The sequence below is a fragment of the Solea senegalensis genome, linkage group LG12 (genome assembly GCF_019176455.1).
Source record: "Solea senegalensis isolate Sse05_10M linkage group LG12, IFAPA_SoseM_1, whole genome shotgun sequence".
NCBI lineage: Eukaryota > Metazoa > Chordata > Actinopteri > Pleuronectiformes > Soleidae > Solea > Solea senegalensis.
Genome location: NC_058032.1, coordinates 8,577,450 through 8,590,595, shown reverse-complemented (window position 1 = coordinate 8,590,595; position 13,146 = coordinate 8,577,450). Strand labels below are relative to the sequence as shown.

Below are 13,146 nucleotides of genomic sequence, written 5' to 3'. Positions count from 1 at the left end.
TGTGCATCTCTGCCTTCCACTGTCAATAAGAATATAAACCATTGTTTATCTGGGTTTTTTTTAATTTTCTTGAAAAATAACATAAACAACATAAAGTGAAAAAGTCTTCCGAAAATAATTACATTGCTACAGGATTCCCATTTTGGTCATCTAATAAGGAGGAAAACACATTTACACAAAAGTATATATTTATATACTTCTATTCATCTAGGGGATATGGAGAGGAGACCTTTGAAACAGAACCACTGGACTTGAAGGGAAGAAAAAAAAAATATCATATCCCCACTCAGAAAAACCAAACAAAACAAAAACAACCAAAACATTATTTTCTGCAATGAATTAGACATGGTCATGAAATCAGTAAAAAGTAGATACATTTCTCATCCATGAAAGGAAAAAAGGTGTATCAAAGAGGGGTGGGAAACTGTTTTCGTTGAGAATATTAACATTTTTGCTCTAAATATCGTCTCTGTACAAACACAAAGCAAGAGTTTGGAAATTATAGCACCTGAAGTCTAATGGTTGTTTGAAAATGCACCACGATTCTGACACTTTATCCTTGGCTTACCCCATACACTTAGTGTAAGTTGCCCTTTGTTGGGGTGAGGTCTTGCTGCCAAGACGACTGTTCTCAGTCGTTTTCCACTACTGCGCTTAAAAAAAACAACCCAAAACACTCAACTGTCCATGTACACTTTTCCACTGATAAAGTGCTGTACCCAAATGCCTCATTAAACCAAACATACAGCTGGTAAACACATGCCATTCAGTAACTCACTTTTATAAGTCATTGTGTCAAAAAACCTGTCACCTTTCATAATGTTTAAAAGAAAAAATTAAAGCGTAAGTCATCAAACAACTTATCAATTGCTCTCCTGACAAATAATCTATTTGGAGCACCAACATGTAGCTGAAAGTTTAAATATATATAGTATAAAAAAATAAGACTTTATAGGGATCAGGCAAAGTGAACAATGCAGTTATAATCCAAATGGATGAAACTCAGAAGGCTGTAGTTTGTAATGCAAGTCAAGATTGGCGTCTGTCAAAAAAAGAGGAAAAAAAGAGGTTGAGTGGTTTGTGAAGTCCAATACAGCTAATTAATTGCTTGTTGCCCAAATCCTGGCAAAAAATGTGCTTTTCCACACAACATTTATTCCCAAATGAACATCAGCAAATGAAGCTCCTGAGTCTCTTTTAGGTACACAGGAAAATGTGTAGAAAATAAACATTGTTACAACCCCTTCTACCGACACCAGGTAAGTGAGTAAGATGTCCCAGGTTAAACTCCATCACTTCTTTTAAATGACATAGACATATGTGAATTTCCCACCCCTTTGCTTGTGAACCTAAGTCACCTCTGCAGTGAAGAGGCAGATGTTTAGGATATCCTCTGGATCAGTTTTTCATCAGATAGGCAGTAGAGTGTGTTGACTGACAGCTCAGAGATGAAGGTCTCACAAGCCTTACGGGAAACTCCTTTACAGCCTCGCAGGTCAAGCACTGAGATGCATGAGAGTCGGCGGAGGTACTTAAGACACGTGTCTGTCAGTTTACTGCAGCCTGGGAAATAAACAGTTAAACAGAAAACATCAGTTGTGGAAAAAACTGTGGCATGTGCATCTTTGTTCTTGTCCTGTACGTTGTGAGCTGTTCCACTCAATCTCTCACCTCCCAGGTTGAGTTCTGTGAGCGTGTTGCGGGTAGATGAGCCTACTGCTGTCAGCAGGTTGATGGAGTGGTCGGTGAGGCTGTTGCAGTGGGAGAGGTCTAGTTTTGTTAAATGGGGCATGTGGCGGATCACCAGGCGCAGAGTGGAGTCAGTGATGTCCAGGCCAGCTAGTCGCAAACAATGCATGGTACGCAACTGACTACGATTGTCACAACCTGGAACAGAGTTTTGTTAAAAAAAAAATGTTTAGTGAGGAAAAGCCTAAGGGAGAAATACAATAAAAAATGTTAAGAGGAAACAACTACATGAAACAGTGATTTTGTGCCCCCTTTCCTCACCTGGAGGGCTGACTAAATCCCTGATCTGAGAGTCTTTGACTCCATCTGCATATCGCAGGTCTAGAGAACGGAGGAGCGGGCAACCAGAGGAGCAGAGAGCGGAAATAGATGACCAGGAACAACCTGCCAGCATCAGATCCTTCAGCCCTGAAAACACCAAGACAAGATTTTAACATTACCATGTTTACACCAATACATTCCGTGCTCACACCAATTCAGTATTAGTATGGTGTGGTACAACTCAATGACAAATAAACAGATGTTATGAAACCATTTACTGTAATTATTTTGTTTTATCAAATCATATCTATTGACATATATATCACTGTGCATGTCTATGTACCAGGAAGTCTGCCAATGAGCCAGTTGAGCTGCTTTTTCGAGATGTTGGTCCAAGAGAGATCGAGTGTCACAGGCTGTCTCTTTATGATCCCAGTCAGAGCCTGAGGAGTGACAGTGCGCTTTATGCTTAGGTCAATCCGCGTCCAAAGCCGCTTGTCTAAACACCTGTGTGGTAGCACAAACTCATTAAGAAAACATCCATTCAAGTCTTCTTATTAATTCCAAATCATTTCAAATACCTCTTTCAATCTCATTAAGTTTTCCTTTCCAACATATGTAGAGAAACTAAAGATAAACATATTATTACTGACTAAGGCCCAGGTCATACTTTGCATGTGTGCAGAGGTTCACAAAGGTCCACATGGACAAATATGTGCACACCTCCAAACACACAAAAACAGAAAACAGTAACGATGAAAACTTAAGCTTACGTGTGGAAGTGTACAACATAATGCTCAAAGAATACAATAAAATACAAAATGATATCTATCAAATATCTACCAATCCAAAATGGAACCTGCCATCTAAACCCAACAATAATGAAGTGAGTGATATCAGCTCACAGGTCTTACCATTTATACCAGTTCTTACAGACAGCCATGCAGACACAGAGATCTGCTCTACTTAAGTAGCGGAAGACGGACACCCACACCTCCCTCTCACAGCCCGGCGCACTGAGACCACTCTCCCTGTCTGCCTCGCTCCCTCCTTCCTGCAGGGTGGACAGAGGGATGCGAAGATGTGTAAAATCCGAGGATGAAGAACAGGAAGCGCCATTGCTCAGTTTAGCTGGCCTGCTCGGCCTCTGTCTTTTTGAGTCCTCCAGCCTCTCTTGATGGGAGGTGCGATTAGCTGTGTGTCCACTGCGTGTAAGTGGGGGGGTGTGCCTACTGGAGGGATGATCAGAAGAGGGGCCATGATTTCTAATCGGGGGTCTGGCAAGAGCTTTAGTCTGGTTGTGTATTGTGGAAGTAGCAGTTTGGGGGGCAATAGCCTCCAATTTGGGAACAATGGCTGATGGGTCCTGCTTGGCCCTGGTTGGCCTTTGGAGTGTCACTTTAAGATATGAGTTGTCCTTATCCCTTGGTTGACTGTCCTGCTCCACCTCCTCATCTTCCTCGTCTGCACAATGTTGATTGGCTACCTCACTCCCTTCCTCCTCTCCTTTGGCTGTTAGTCCTCCTCTTCCCGACTGTGGCTGGTTCTCCTTATCCCCTCCCCTGCCGTTGTTCTGCTCCCTCTCCTCTTCCTCATCACTACTGCTGCTGCTGCTGGTACTGCTGCTGCTGCTGTCTTCACTCTCTTCTTCCAAGTCTCCATGGTCTCTCCCACCTCTGATTCCTCTTCCTGCTCCTCCTCCTCGTAGCCGAACCCCTCTACCCCTCCCTCTGCGGGGCTCTCCTTTGGACTCAAATATCAGACCATGGGAAGACTCCTGCTGTTGGAAGGACCTGGTCCCTCCCACAGAGCTGGAGTGAAGGGAACCACTCGCCCAAGTGGAGCCCTGACCTCTACCCTGAGATAGTCTGCTGGTTGGAGAGCGCAGCCGTGACAGCAGCCTGGATCTCAGATGCCTGGGAGAGCGATCTAGAGTTGACTGTTTCTGTTGAGAGAAGAACACAGAAAAAGAAATGTTGGCAAATAAAATGAAGATAATGGATGGTTTAAACACCAACTACACTGCTACAGTACGATTTGAGTAATATTATGTTTTTAGTGTATCTTAAATGTGTTACAGACACATAGAAAAAAAAGAGCATTACTTACCACCAAGAGTTTGCTACGTTCCAGCTTTATCTGTAATAAACAGAAAGAGGTTGATGTAAAGAGTAAATATACAAACACAGTTAATGATCCACTATTTTATGTCTGACAGATGTCAAGAATAATATCTTCACACCATTTTTTTATGGAAAATGTTTAATTAAATTTTTTTTTTTTAATCTTTTGGATTAAAAGAAATATATATTTAGTGACTAAAATGGAACAATAAAAATGGAAAAAAACAGAAACAAAAAAAACAAAAACAATTTCTTACACCACGGCTAGCTAACTTTAAAGGCTTACAAAACTATAAGGAAACCTGAATAGAGTATTAATTAATGAAAATATCTCTCTTTTTTTACCCTTTTCTTAAGTCTTAGCTCCAGTTCATTTGCTCTTTTGCGATTCTGCTGATGTTGCAGTAACAGTTTTTGAGAAGGTGGTGGTGCTGTGGATCGAGATTGAGGGTGGTTCCGTCCCCCTTGTCTTGCTGCTTCACCCACTCCAATGCCTTCCCGGTGCGCAAGCTTGGATGGTGGCATAGAGGATGATGCCTCTGACTCTCCACTTTCCTCTCCACTTTCACTAGAAGACTGGTGTGGGAATGAATTGATGGTAGATGTGAGTGAAGGAAAAAAAGAGTGACATTATTAGTATCAACATGTAGTGGAGATCACAAATAAAGGAAATGTATAGGATGGCAAGAAGTATCTGACACCAAAAAAGGAGAGAGGTAAAATAGGCAACTCATAACATGTTAAACAGATACAGTATTTCTGGTTACCTCTGATCCTGAACCTTTGCCTTGATAACATTTGGGACATTCCCAGCAGCTGGGCAAATCCTTATTGATCTTTCCTTCACCAGGTTCCTGAAAGACAGAACAGCTGAGAGTCAGAAACACCCAGTACTAAAGTACCACTACATTAAAATACAGCTTGTACGCACCAAACCACAACAGTTAGTAACCTTCACTGTGTCTAAAGGAGATTACCTTAATGCACCGACGATGGGCAATCTGTGAGCAGACAGAACACTCCATGAGTGAGTGAGTGCTTGGATCTGATTCATCTGATTCACCTTCTCTACATATGGCACATCGAGCTGTGTTTGGCAATGCAGGCTGGAGGAATAAATAGATGTTGTTTATACTTGGAACAAAATCTGATACTGATAATTCTAAAAACGACAGTTTACACAAGCATAAGTCAATAGTAAGTAAAATAAAGATGCCTATGGTTACAATAGAGATTCAAAGCCATGAAAGAAACATTATATATATATATATATATATATATATATATATATATATATATATATATATATATTTACACACACATATATACATATATGTATATATATATATATTTACACACATATATACATACATATATATACATATATACATATACTTACATACATATACATACATATATATGTATATATGTATATGTATATATATGTATGTATATATATATACATACATACATACATACATACATATATATATATATATACACATACATACATATATATATATACACACATATATATATATAATGTTTCTTTCATGGCTTTGAATCTCTATTGTAACCATAGGCATCTTTATTTTACTTACTATTGACTTATGCTTGTGTAAACTGTCGTTTTTAGAATTATCAGTATCAGATTTTATATAATTACCATCACAATACTTTTCCATCATACATGTATAGATGGGCAGCGTTATTTGGTCCCATACATAAAAAGACGTGGGACGTTTCAACTCACTGCTAGACACTGCCTCGTAATGCAGCCTTTCTTCATGCGTCCAGGGCCACCAAACTTCCTCATGTCATGACAGAACTGGCAGTTGCCACACTCCTTCCTGCAACACCCAGCACAGCGCTTACATCTCACCCGTCGTCGTCTCAGGGCGGAAATGTTGGAGCGTTTGTTTGGTCTCTGGCCCAGTTGCCTATGGAGGGTAGGGCCCAGACGAGGACGGCAAAGAATAGGTTGAGGGGGAATTGGGGGCTGGTACCATGACGGCTGTAAAAATGACAAACAAAATTAGGTTAAGACTTTGTCTTGTAAATACACAGAAGGCAAGGGCTTATTCTGATGAAGTGGACTCCAACACAATATGTACCTTTGTACTAAGTAACATAGTATAAATACAAAAGCCCAGTTATTTGTGCAGGACATCAGCTTCATGCTCAGTCATGAAACTATATTTAACTGCATTGTCCCAATTAAACAAATAAAAAAAATATATAAAAAGTGCAAAATACACATTTTTTCTTATTAACACTGACAGGCTGTTAATTACGCAGTTAGAAAAGAAGGTCAAAAACTGAAGTTCTAATTCTAAATATAGCTAGTGACAAGTACCTCAATAGTGTTTTTACTCACCCTTTCTGGCCACTTGACAATGGGCTCTCCGGTGTATGACAGCTTGGCGTTATCATTGGCATGCTCCTTCAGAACAGCCTGGACAGATGGAGAAGATAACATTTTTTTTTACAAAACAAATATTTATTGATATTATTTGGACGTCTGGCATGACATGGCACCATTGACACTGTAGTAGAAAACTGTTACATCTATACTTCAGTAATAGCTTTGAATTTCAAGCCTATTTTCAAGGTTTCTTTGACCTTGAAAATTAACCAAACTTTAAAATTAGGCACATAACCATGCTAAACACATGCTGTATTGACAAAATACTGACGCACGCTATGTTTGGACGTAATAAAGGGAAGGTGAAAAAATTGCAAAATAAACCGAAAAATGAAATTAGGTGGCACTCACCCTCATGTCCTCGAGCAGGGATGTGGCATTCCTGATGCCTACAGGGACACACTTTTTGTGGGCTGGCAGCTCCTCCAGCTTCCCCAAGAGATTCCCCAGTCCCTCCATCTCAAAGGGAGTCAGCAAATGCTGAGGTTTGGTAACTGGATATACTTCGTTTTCTTCTTTAACTTCTTCCTTAACTGCTGGTTTTTCAGTGTCAATCTCATCTCCATTGATAGTGCCATTCCCAGGATGATTATTGTCATGAGGTGGGGTCAGGCCTGAAGAGAAAATGTGCACGTCGGTTGAAGTTCATATCAGAGCTGGATTTATATAAAATGAATTATCCTGTGATAACCCATCCTCACCTGTGCCAAGGGAGTATTTTTGGAACTCAGGTGTGAGGTGGGAGATGTTGGTCAGGCAGTACAAGTATCTCTCCAGGACATACCAGCACATCTCATAGTAGAAAGGGTAGCGGAACTTTGCTGGCACCTAGAGGAAGAGAACAGTTACAACATTTAAATAAATATTTTATATACAGCATATTTGTCAAATATTACCACAAAAATTATAACATGTCTTTTATCAGTAAAAAGTGCACAAAAGCAGTTCCTCTTCATTGCAAATATTATTTATCAATTGTTTTGTGTGCAAAAAGTGTGCAAAAGCTCTGGTCACTGATATTGATAGTATCAACAAATATGAGTTCATGTTTGGGAGCAAAACAAATGGTGCGTGCTTGGCTTCATGACAGCTTTTTAAGATGGGAAACTGAAGAGTGTGTGTGTGTACTTTGTAAACAGCTCATTTAACGCCATAAAGAAAATGATCAATTTCACATCACAGCACACGGACTGTGCTACTTACTTCTGTGTTATTTTGTGACTTTGGTGTTTGAAATTCTTATGGTTTTCTCTATGGACCTCAGTATGGGAGAGTGAGCCTTTTACAAACTACTTTCCTGTCTAACAGTTTGTTAAAATGGTGGCTTTTGGTGGCTAAAATCCTTTTCTCTTTTGATCCCCCAGGCAGCCATATTTTCAATTAGAGTGAGCCTCTGTGTTTCAGAGTGGTTTTCCAATTCAGGATCTATTATTTTAATATTGCATTGTTGTGAAATCTCTCGATGGTGAATAACTTCACATAGTAACAATATCTGAAGCAATAAGCAGTGTTTTTAAATATCAACAGTATTAAAATAAAAAGTGAAAGTGAGGGCTGCTCACCCGTGTGCGATCCTCAATGCTGTAGATGTTAAGTTGCATGGGAATGTTAAAACTGTGGAGGAAATTCCCACCGAACACCAGTGTGTCTTGTGGGGTGTACACAGCATGGATCCACCCTAGAAAAAGATACAGGATGTTGGAGACCGTGGTCAATGTGCATGCATGTGGGAACACAAAATATCAGTCTTTGTTCTGCTATGTTGCTCTATGCAGAATCAGACCTGATGGGATTATGAAGGTGTTGCCTTGGTGGAGTAGTATCCTTTGACAGTCATGACACTTGTCCCCCAAGAAGATGTCTCCCTGCTTTCCTGATAAAACCCAGTTCTCGTACATCTCCAGATTCTGTGGTGAGGGTGGAATCAACCAGAACACCTGTAGGACCCATATGTAAACTGTTAGGTATGAAATCAATTTACTAAATACATTAAAAAAATGGCCATGAAACTAATGTGCATTTATGGGGAACAGGGCTAAGATTGAGTTTGCCCACAATCATGACCACTTCATAACACATAAAACATATCCATGACACCATAACTGACCTTTTCTCCTCGTAGGATGTGATACCACACTGAAGTGCCTCCAAAGTCAATGTGGAAATCTGTGAAGCAGCCCTGCACACTCATAAGACAGTACCTAATTGGGGAGATGAAAGAGAGAAAATACAGTGGCCGTTTGTTATGTTATGCTATGTTATACTGTACATTGTGATATCTCTGGTTTACTCACTTTTGTACTTTAGGATAATGCATATCTATGATGGCATTGGTGGAGTCTCTCTGTCTCTCTTTGAGATGGCGTGGCCACATGTTGTCTACCCAATCAATAAGGTCCACCTGGATGCAGAAAATGGTTTAAAAACAACTATTAACACCCACACCAAGATTGATTCCTACAGGAATTTTTATAAGTATATAAAATGTTACTACCCTAGAACCATACCAATGCTCTAAAACTATCAAAGTAGCATGCACAGTAGGAAAACTGTAAAATATATTTTCCTAGTTCATTATTAAGAATTTAAAAAGGCCTCATGAGCACATCTGGGTAGCTATACAACTGTGACATTGGTCCTGTTGATTTCTGGCATTAACATGCAACTCAGAATATGTAAGTAGCTCATCAAATCACACCAGGCATTAGAATCTTCAACTGCATCAGGTTTGCGATTAGATTTCACTTCCCTATTCTACATACAAATAAAACATACATAGTTTCTGTTTGTTGTTGGGTTTTTTTTAGTTTTCACTTTTTAAATCACTGGGGAGCAGACTTTCAGTTCTCAGTCTGACAAAAAAGGAAGATGTCACAATAATGCTGGTCTTCCTTGGCATGTTCCAGACTGTACACATATCTGCAGGCATTTCAAAATGCTCAGCCCAGGACACACTGACATACAGGTATTCCTTTAGGAATGTGGCCCAGACCATCTCCAGATGTGACCCAAGTAGGTCCCCCTTTAAGATGTGTGTTAAAAGCTATTATGTGCATCCTCACCGAAGCTGGTCGTTTGACAAGATTCTCCAGTCTGGTGTGGCTGAACTCAAGACTGATAACATTATACAACTTTTCTCTTTCTGAAGGTGGTGTCTCGTAATAACGTCGCCACTGAGCCATTGACATCTCGATTCCCTTCTGAGTGTTCACGTCCATCACGTCGACGATTCGTCGACTACCTGTAGGACAATTAGAAGAGATTCAGTGTGTTGGAGATTGTCATTGCATCAAAATCTACTTTTCTATCCTACATTTTACAAAATACTTGAGTGGAATGCTAACCATATTTCGTTAAAATATCCAACAAAGCCCAAATGTGTGTGAAAGTGAAAACTCCCAATATGACATTATAATACAATTAAGATGTATGCATATCTACATAATGCCACTAATGTGATAAATATGTCATATATTAAGTGTTAATTCAGAATATGGCCTTATTTTGGAACATTTTATTAACAAATTCATAATGCAATGTTTACCCACATTGTTTATTCATTCATAAATTACATAATTATAGTGTATATATGTAAATATATTCTTCCTGCTTCTCCTTTTAGGGGTCGTTACAGTGGTTCGTCTGCCTCCATCTTGCCCTATCCCTCGTGTCTTCTTCTCTGACACCAACTGTCCTCATTCAGAACATCCATGAAACTTTTCTGTGGTCTTCCTCTTTTACTCCTGCCCAGCAGTTCCATCTTCAACATCCATCCATTTTCTACCGCTTTATCCTTTATCCTCCACAGGAGAGTCACGGGGGGTGCTGTGCCAATCTTAGCTGACATAGGGTGACATCCTTTGTCCAATATAATCTCCATCCCTCCTTGCACATGACCAAAGCTCTCTTACTTTATTTCCTAACTGTTCAACCTGAGCTGTCCCTCAAATATGCTTATCTCTAATCCTGTCCATTATGTACCTAATCTGTTGTTCAGGGTCTAGCACAACTAGCAACACTAACATTGTAGATAATATTTTGTTTACGAAAATGACAAAAAACAGGAACTTACCAACAAACAACTTGACATCACTCACACTGAAATCTGGGTCTGGCATTCTGCAATAGAGAAGAAATGTCTTTTTACGTCTCTGTTCCCTCCAGACACAGAGACATGTGTATTACTATCTATTTGGACGTATTTCAAATTTGAAAAGATAAAATAAAATAAGATAATTCAATGAATAAACAGTAAAAGGAACTTGACTCACTGTAGGCCAAGGCCATCGGCACGATCAAAGACAATGGGATCCCTGAGCCCTTCCTTCTGAATGTATTCAAATGTAAAATCTAGTGTGGACATGCACACAGAAACAGTGAGGCAGGAAAACATTAAAACAAAATACAAAAAAAACAACATCACACATTTGGTGATACAGCATCAATAAAAGTAAATGTTTCATCTCACCTTTGCCATCCATGTGTTTGACCAATTCAGTGCCGAACCTTTCGCATTGCAACTTTTCATCCAGGTCAAACGTCCGTTTACCTTCAATTTCATCATCTGAGATCCCATCGTCTTGGTAACGGCGCCGCGTACCTGTACGCTGAGGACCAGATACAAAGTCTTTTAACCTTTCCTTCACAAACAGACAAAATGATTTGTAGAGAGCAACAAAAAAAGTCAGGAGAAGGCCGGAGTAACTGTGGAAAATAAGGGTTGGTTGGTACACTGAATTCAGTCCACAACAGGAGAAAGCAGGCATACTAAATAGACAACAATTCTAAATTCAAGACCACATACATAACCACATAATACAATAAAAAGGATTTACAATTTATCAGTTTCAAATCATTGATTTCTCATGAAACTACACCTGATAAAAAAAAAAACCTTCTACTAAGGAACTGGCCCATTTCTACACAGCCAAAAACAAAATAGTAAACTCAAATACAGATATAAAAAATACAAGAAATATTCTGCAACATTATAATGCATTAAAAATCTGAAAGTTCTTATTCTAATTCTAAAACAAAAAGAAAGTAAAAAAATAAAATAAATGCAGTCACCCCAATCAAAGAATAAATCAAAATAATTCAATCCAAGCTGATCAGTCAGCCAGCCACCAAATCAGTCCATGTAGGAACCAAACAATACAGCATAAAATAGCAGGGGTTAATCTTCCACACACACACAGCCCCCTTCACTCCCCTCCTGCCATTCATCCTATGCAACACTGCTTGGCTAGACAGATGTATCAAGCACCCCCTCTCTCACATCTCCCCACCCCCACTGCTTCACAACAAATGCAGTATTATCTAAACTGTGAAGCTGCTTAAACATTCATAAGGGATTCACAGAACCTATTACTTCGCACTATAAAAAGAGTAGACTATAAAAAAAACACATATGGTGATCTATTTACAATAATATAATGTAATAAAAGAAAACAATTTACTTATTGATAAGTTATCGGGTGTGTTCAACACTTTGCTATTTAACATGATGAGTTAAGAGTGAAGCACTGTCACAGCTCAAAAGTTGATAAGGTCAGGTTGTGAACTTGACCTCATCTTGAACCCCCCCCCGACAGGTTTATTACCGCTATTAAAGAGGACAACAAAAACAAGACAGAGAAGCTTCACTGATACATCCCATGGTATTACAACAACGTTTTATTACACACAGTGAACATGACCCACTACGCTACTTCACGTTGAAAAGGCTGATGGTACACATGAAGCTTGAATGTAAAAAAAACACAACAATATGGAAGTAAACATAACACAAGTGTTCCGCGAGTTAGCAGTCTTAAGTTACTCACCAGGCGTTTGCTGTACCGTGTATGGGGATCCTCCATGATCTGCGGAGGCACAATAAAGTTTCAAGAGTCGCGTTGAATCACAATGATTAAAAGCAGCCAGTGGTTACACATGTTCGATTAAGCTTTTCTTCAATCAAGTCGCACCAAAGTAGAGTCCTTGCTACATAGCCATGCTATAGTTAACGGCCAGTGTTGCATTAGCTAGCACGCTAAGGCTAGCAACACACAAACACGACTACAAACATTTACGGTAAGCGCACGTCGCTGTGCGAAGACACGCGCAGACCAGAACGACTGTATTTACACTGACGCTTTAGTGCAAATGTGTCCATTTACAGGTATTTTAGCTCGCGTTGTGGGCTAACGTGAACTAGCTGTGACAATCCCTTTCACAGCCGTCGGCTGTGACGCTAGTCAGCTAGCTGACGTTAGCCTCTATCCGGCAGTTGTTGAGCTTCTTTATCGTTACCTCTGCGTTTCAACTCCTTTCAGTCGAAGCGATGAAAGTAATGTTTCCTATCTAGAGCGTCCGACGCCTCTCATTAAAGTTTCTCCCCATGTTAAGAGCAAACAGCTGTGTATATTGTTGTGTTTATTATGGTGCGACAAAGTTAGGACGATTCGACGCTCCGAGCCGCCATTTTCAGCTGGGCAGAAAACACACACACACACACACACATACACACAAACCAGAAGGAACGTGACGACCCGCCTCCTTATTTACATCACCGACACTGAACATTAGCATTCACGTCACTCATTG

At 39.8% G+C, this 13,146-nt stretch overlaps 1 protein-coding gene across 2 annotated transcripts; it reads right to left on the bottom strand.

Moving 5' to 3' along the window:
- Positions 1 to 44: 44 nt before the first annotated feature.
- Positions 45 to 13,063, bottom strand: kdm2ab (lysine (K)-specific demethylase 2Ab). 2 transcript variants are annotated; one of them, XM_044041067.1, is made up of 24 exons: positions 12,853 to 13,063; positions 12,384 to 12,422; positions 11,027 to 11,165; positions 10,830 to 10,908; positions 10,631 to 10,677; positions 9,621 to 9,799; positions 8,853 to 8,959; positions 8,666 to 8,759; positions 8,342 to 8,495; positions 8,121 to 8,236; positions 7,260 to 7,386; positions 6,910 to 7,172; positions 6,511 to 6,588; positions 5,887 to 6,147; positions 5,111 to 5,239; positions 4,901 to 4,987; positions 4,479 to 4,709; positions 4,120 to 4,149; positions 2,925 to 3,955; positions 2,354 to 2,517; positions 2,011 to 2,157; positions 1,672 to 1,887; positions 1,359 to 1,563; positions 45 to 1,042 (listed from the first exon to the last, which is right to left on the bottom strand). In XM_044041067.1, exons 2-23 carry the CDS (start codon positions 12,417 to 12,419, stop codon positions 1,382 to 1,384), a joined length of 3,897 nt encoding a protein of 1,298 aa, XP_043897002.1. In that variant the 5' UTR covers positions 12,420 to 12,422; positions 12,853 to 13,063; the 3' UTR covers positions 45 to 1,042; positions 1,359 to 1,381. The 2 variants fall into 2 exon arrangements, with proteins under 2 accessions (XP_043897002.1, XP_043897001.1); XM_044041066.1 differs by having other exon boundaries at positions 45 to 1,563.
- Positions 13,064 to 13,146: the final 83 nt, after the last annotated feature.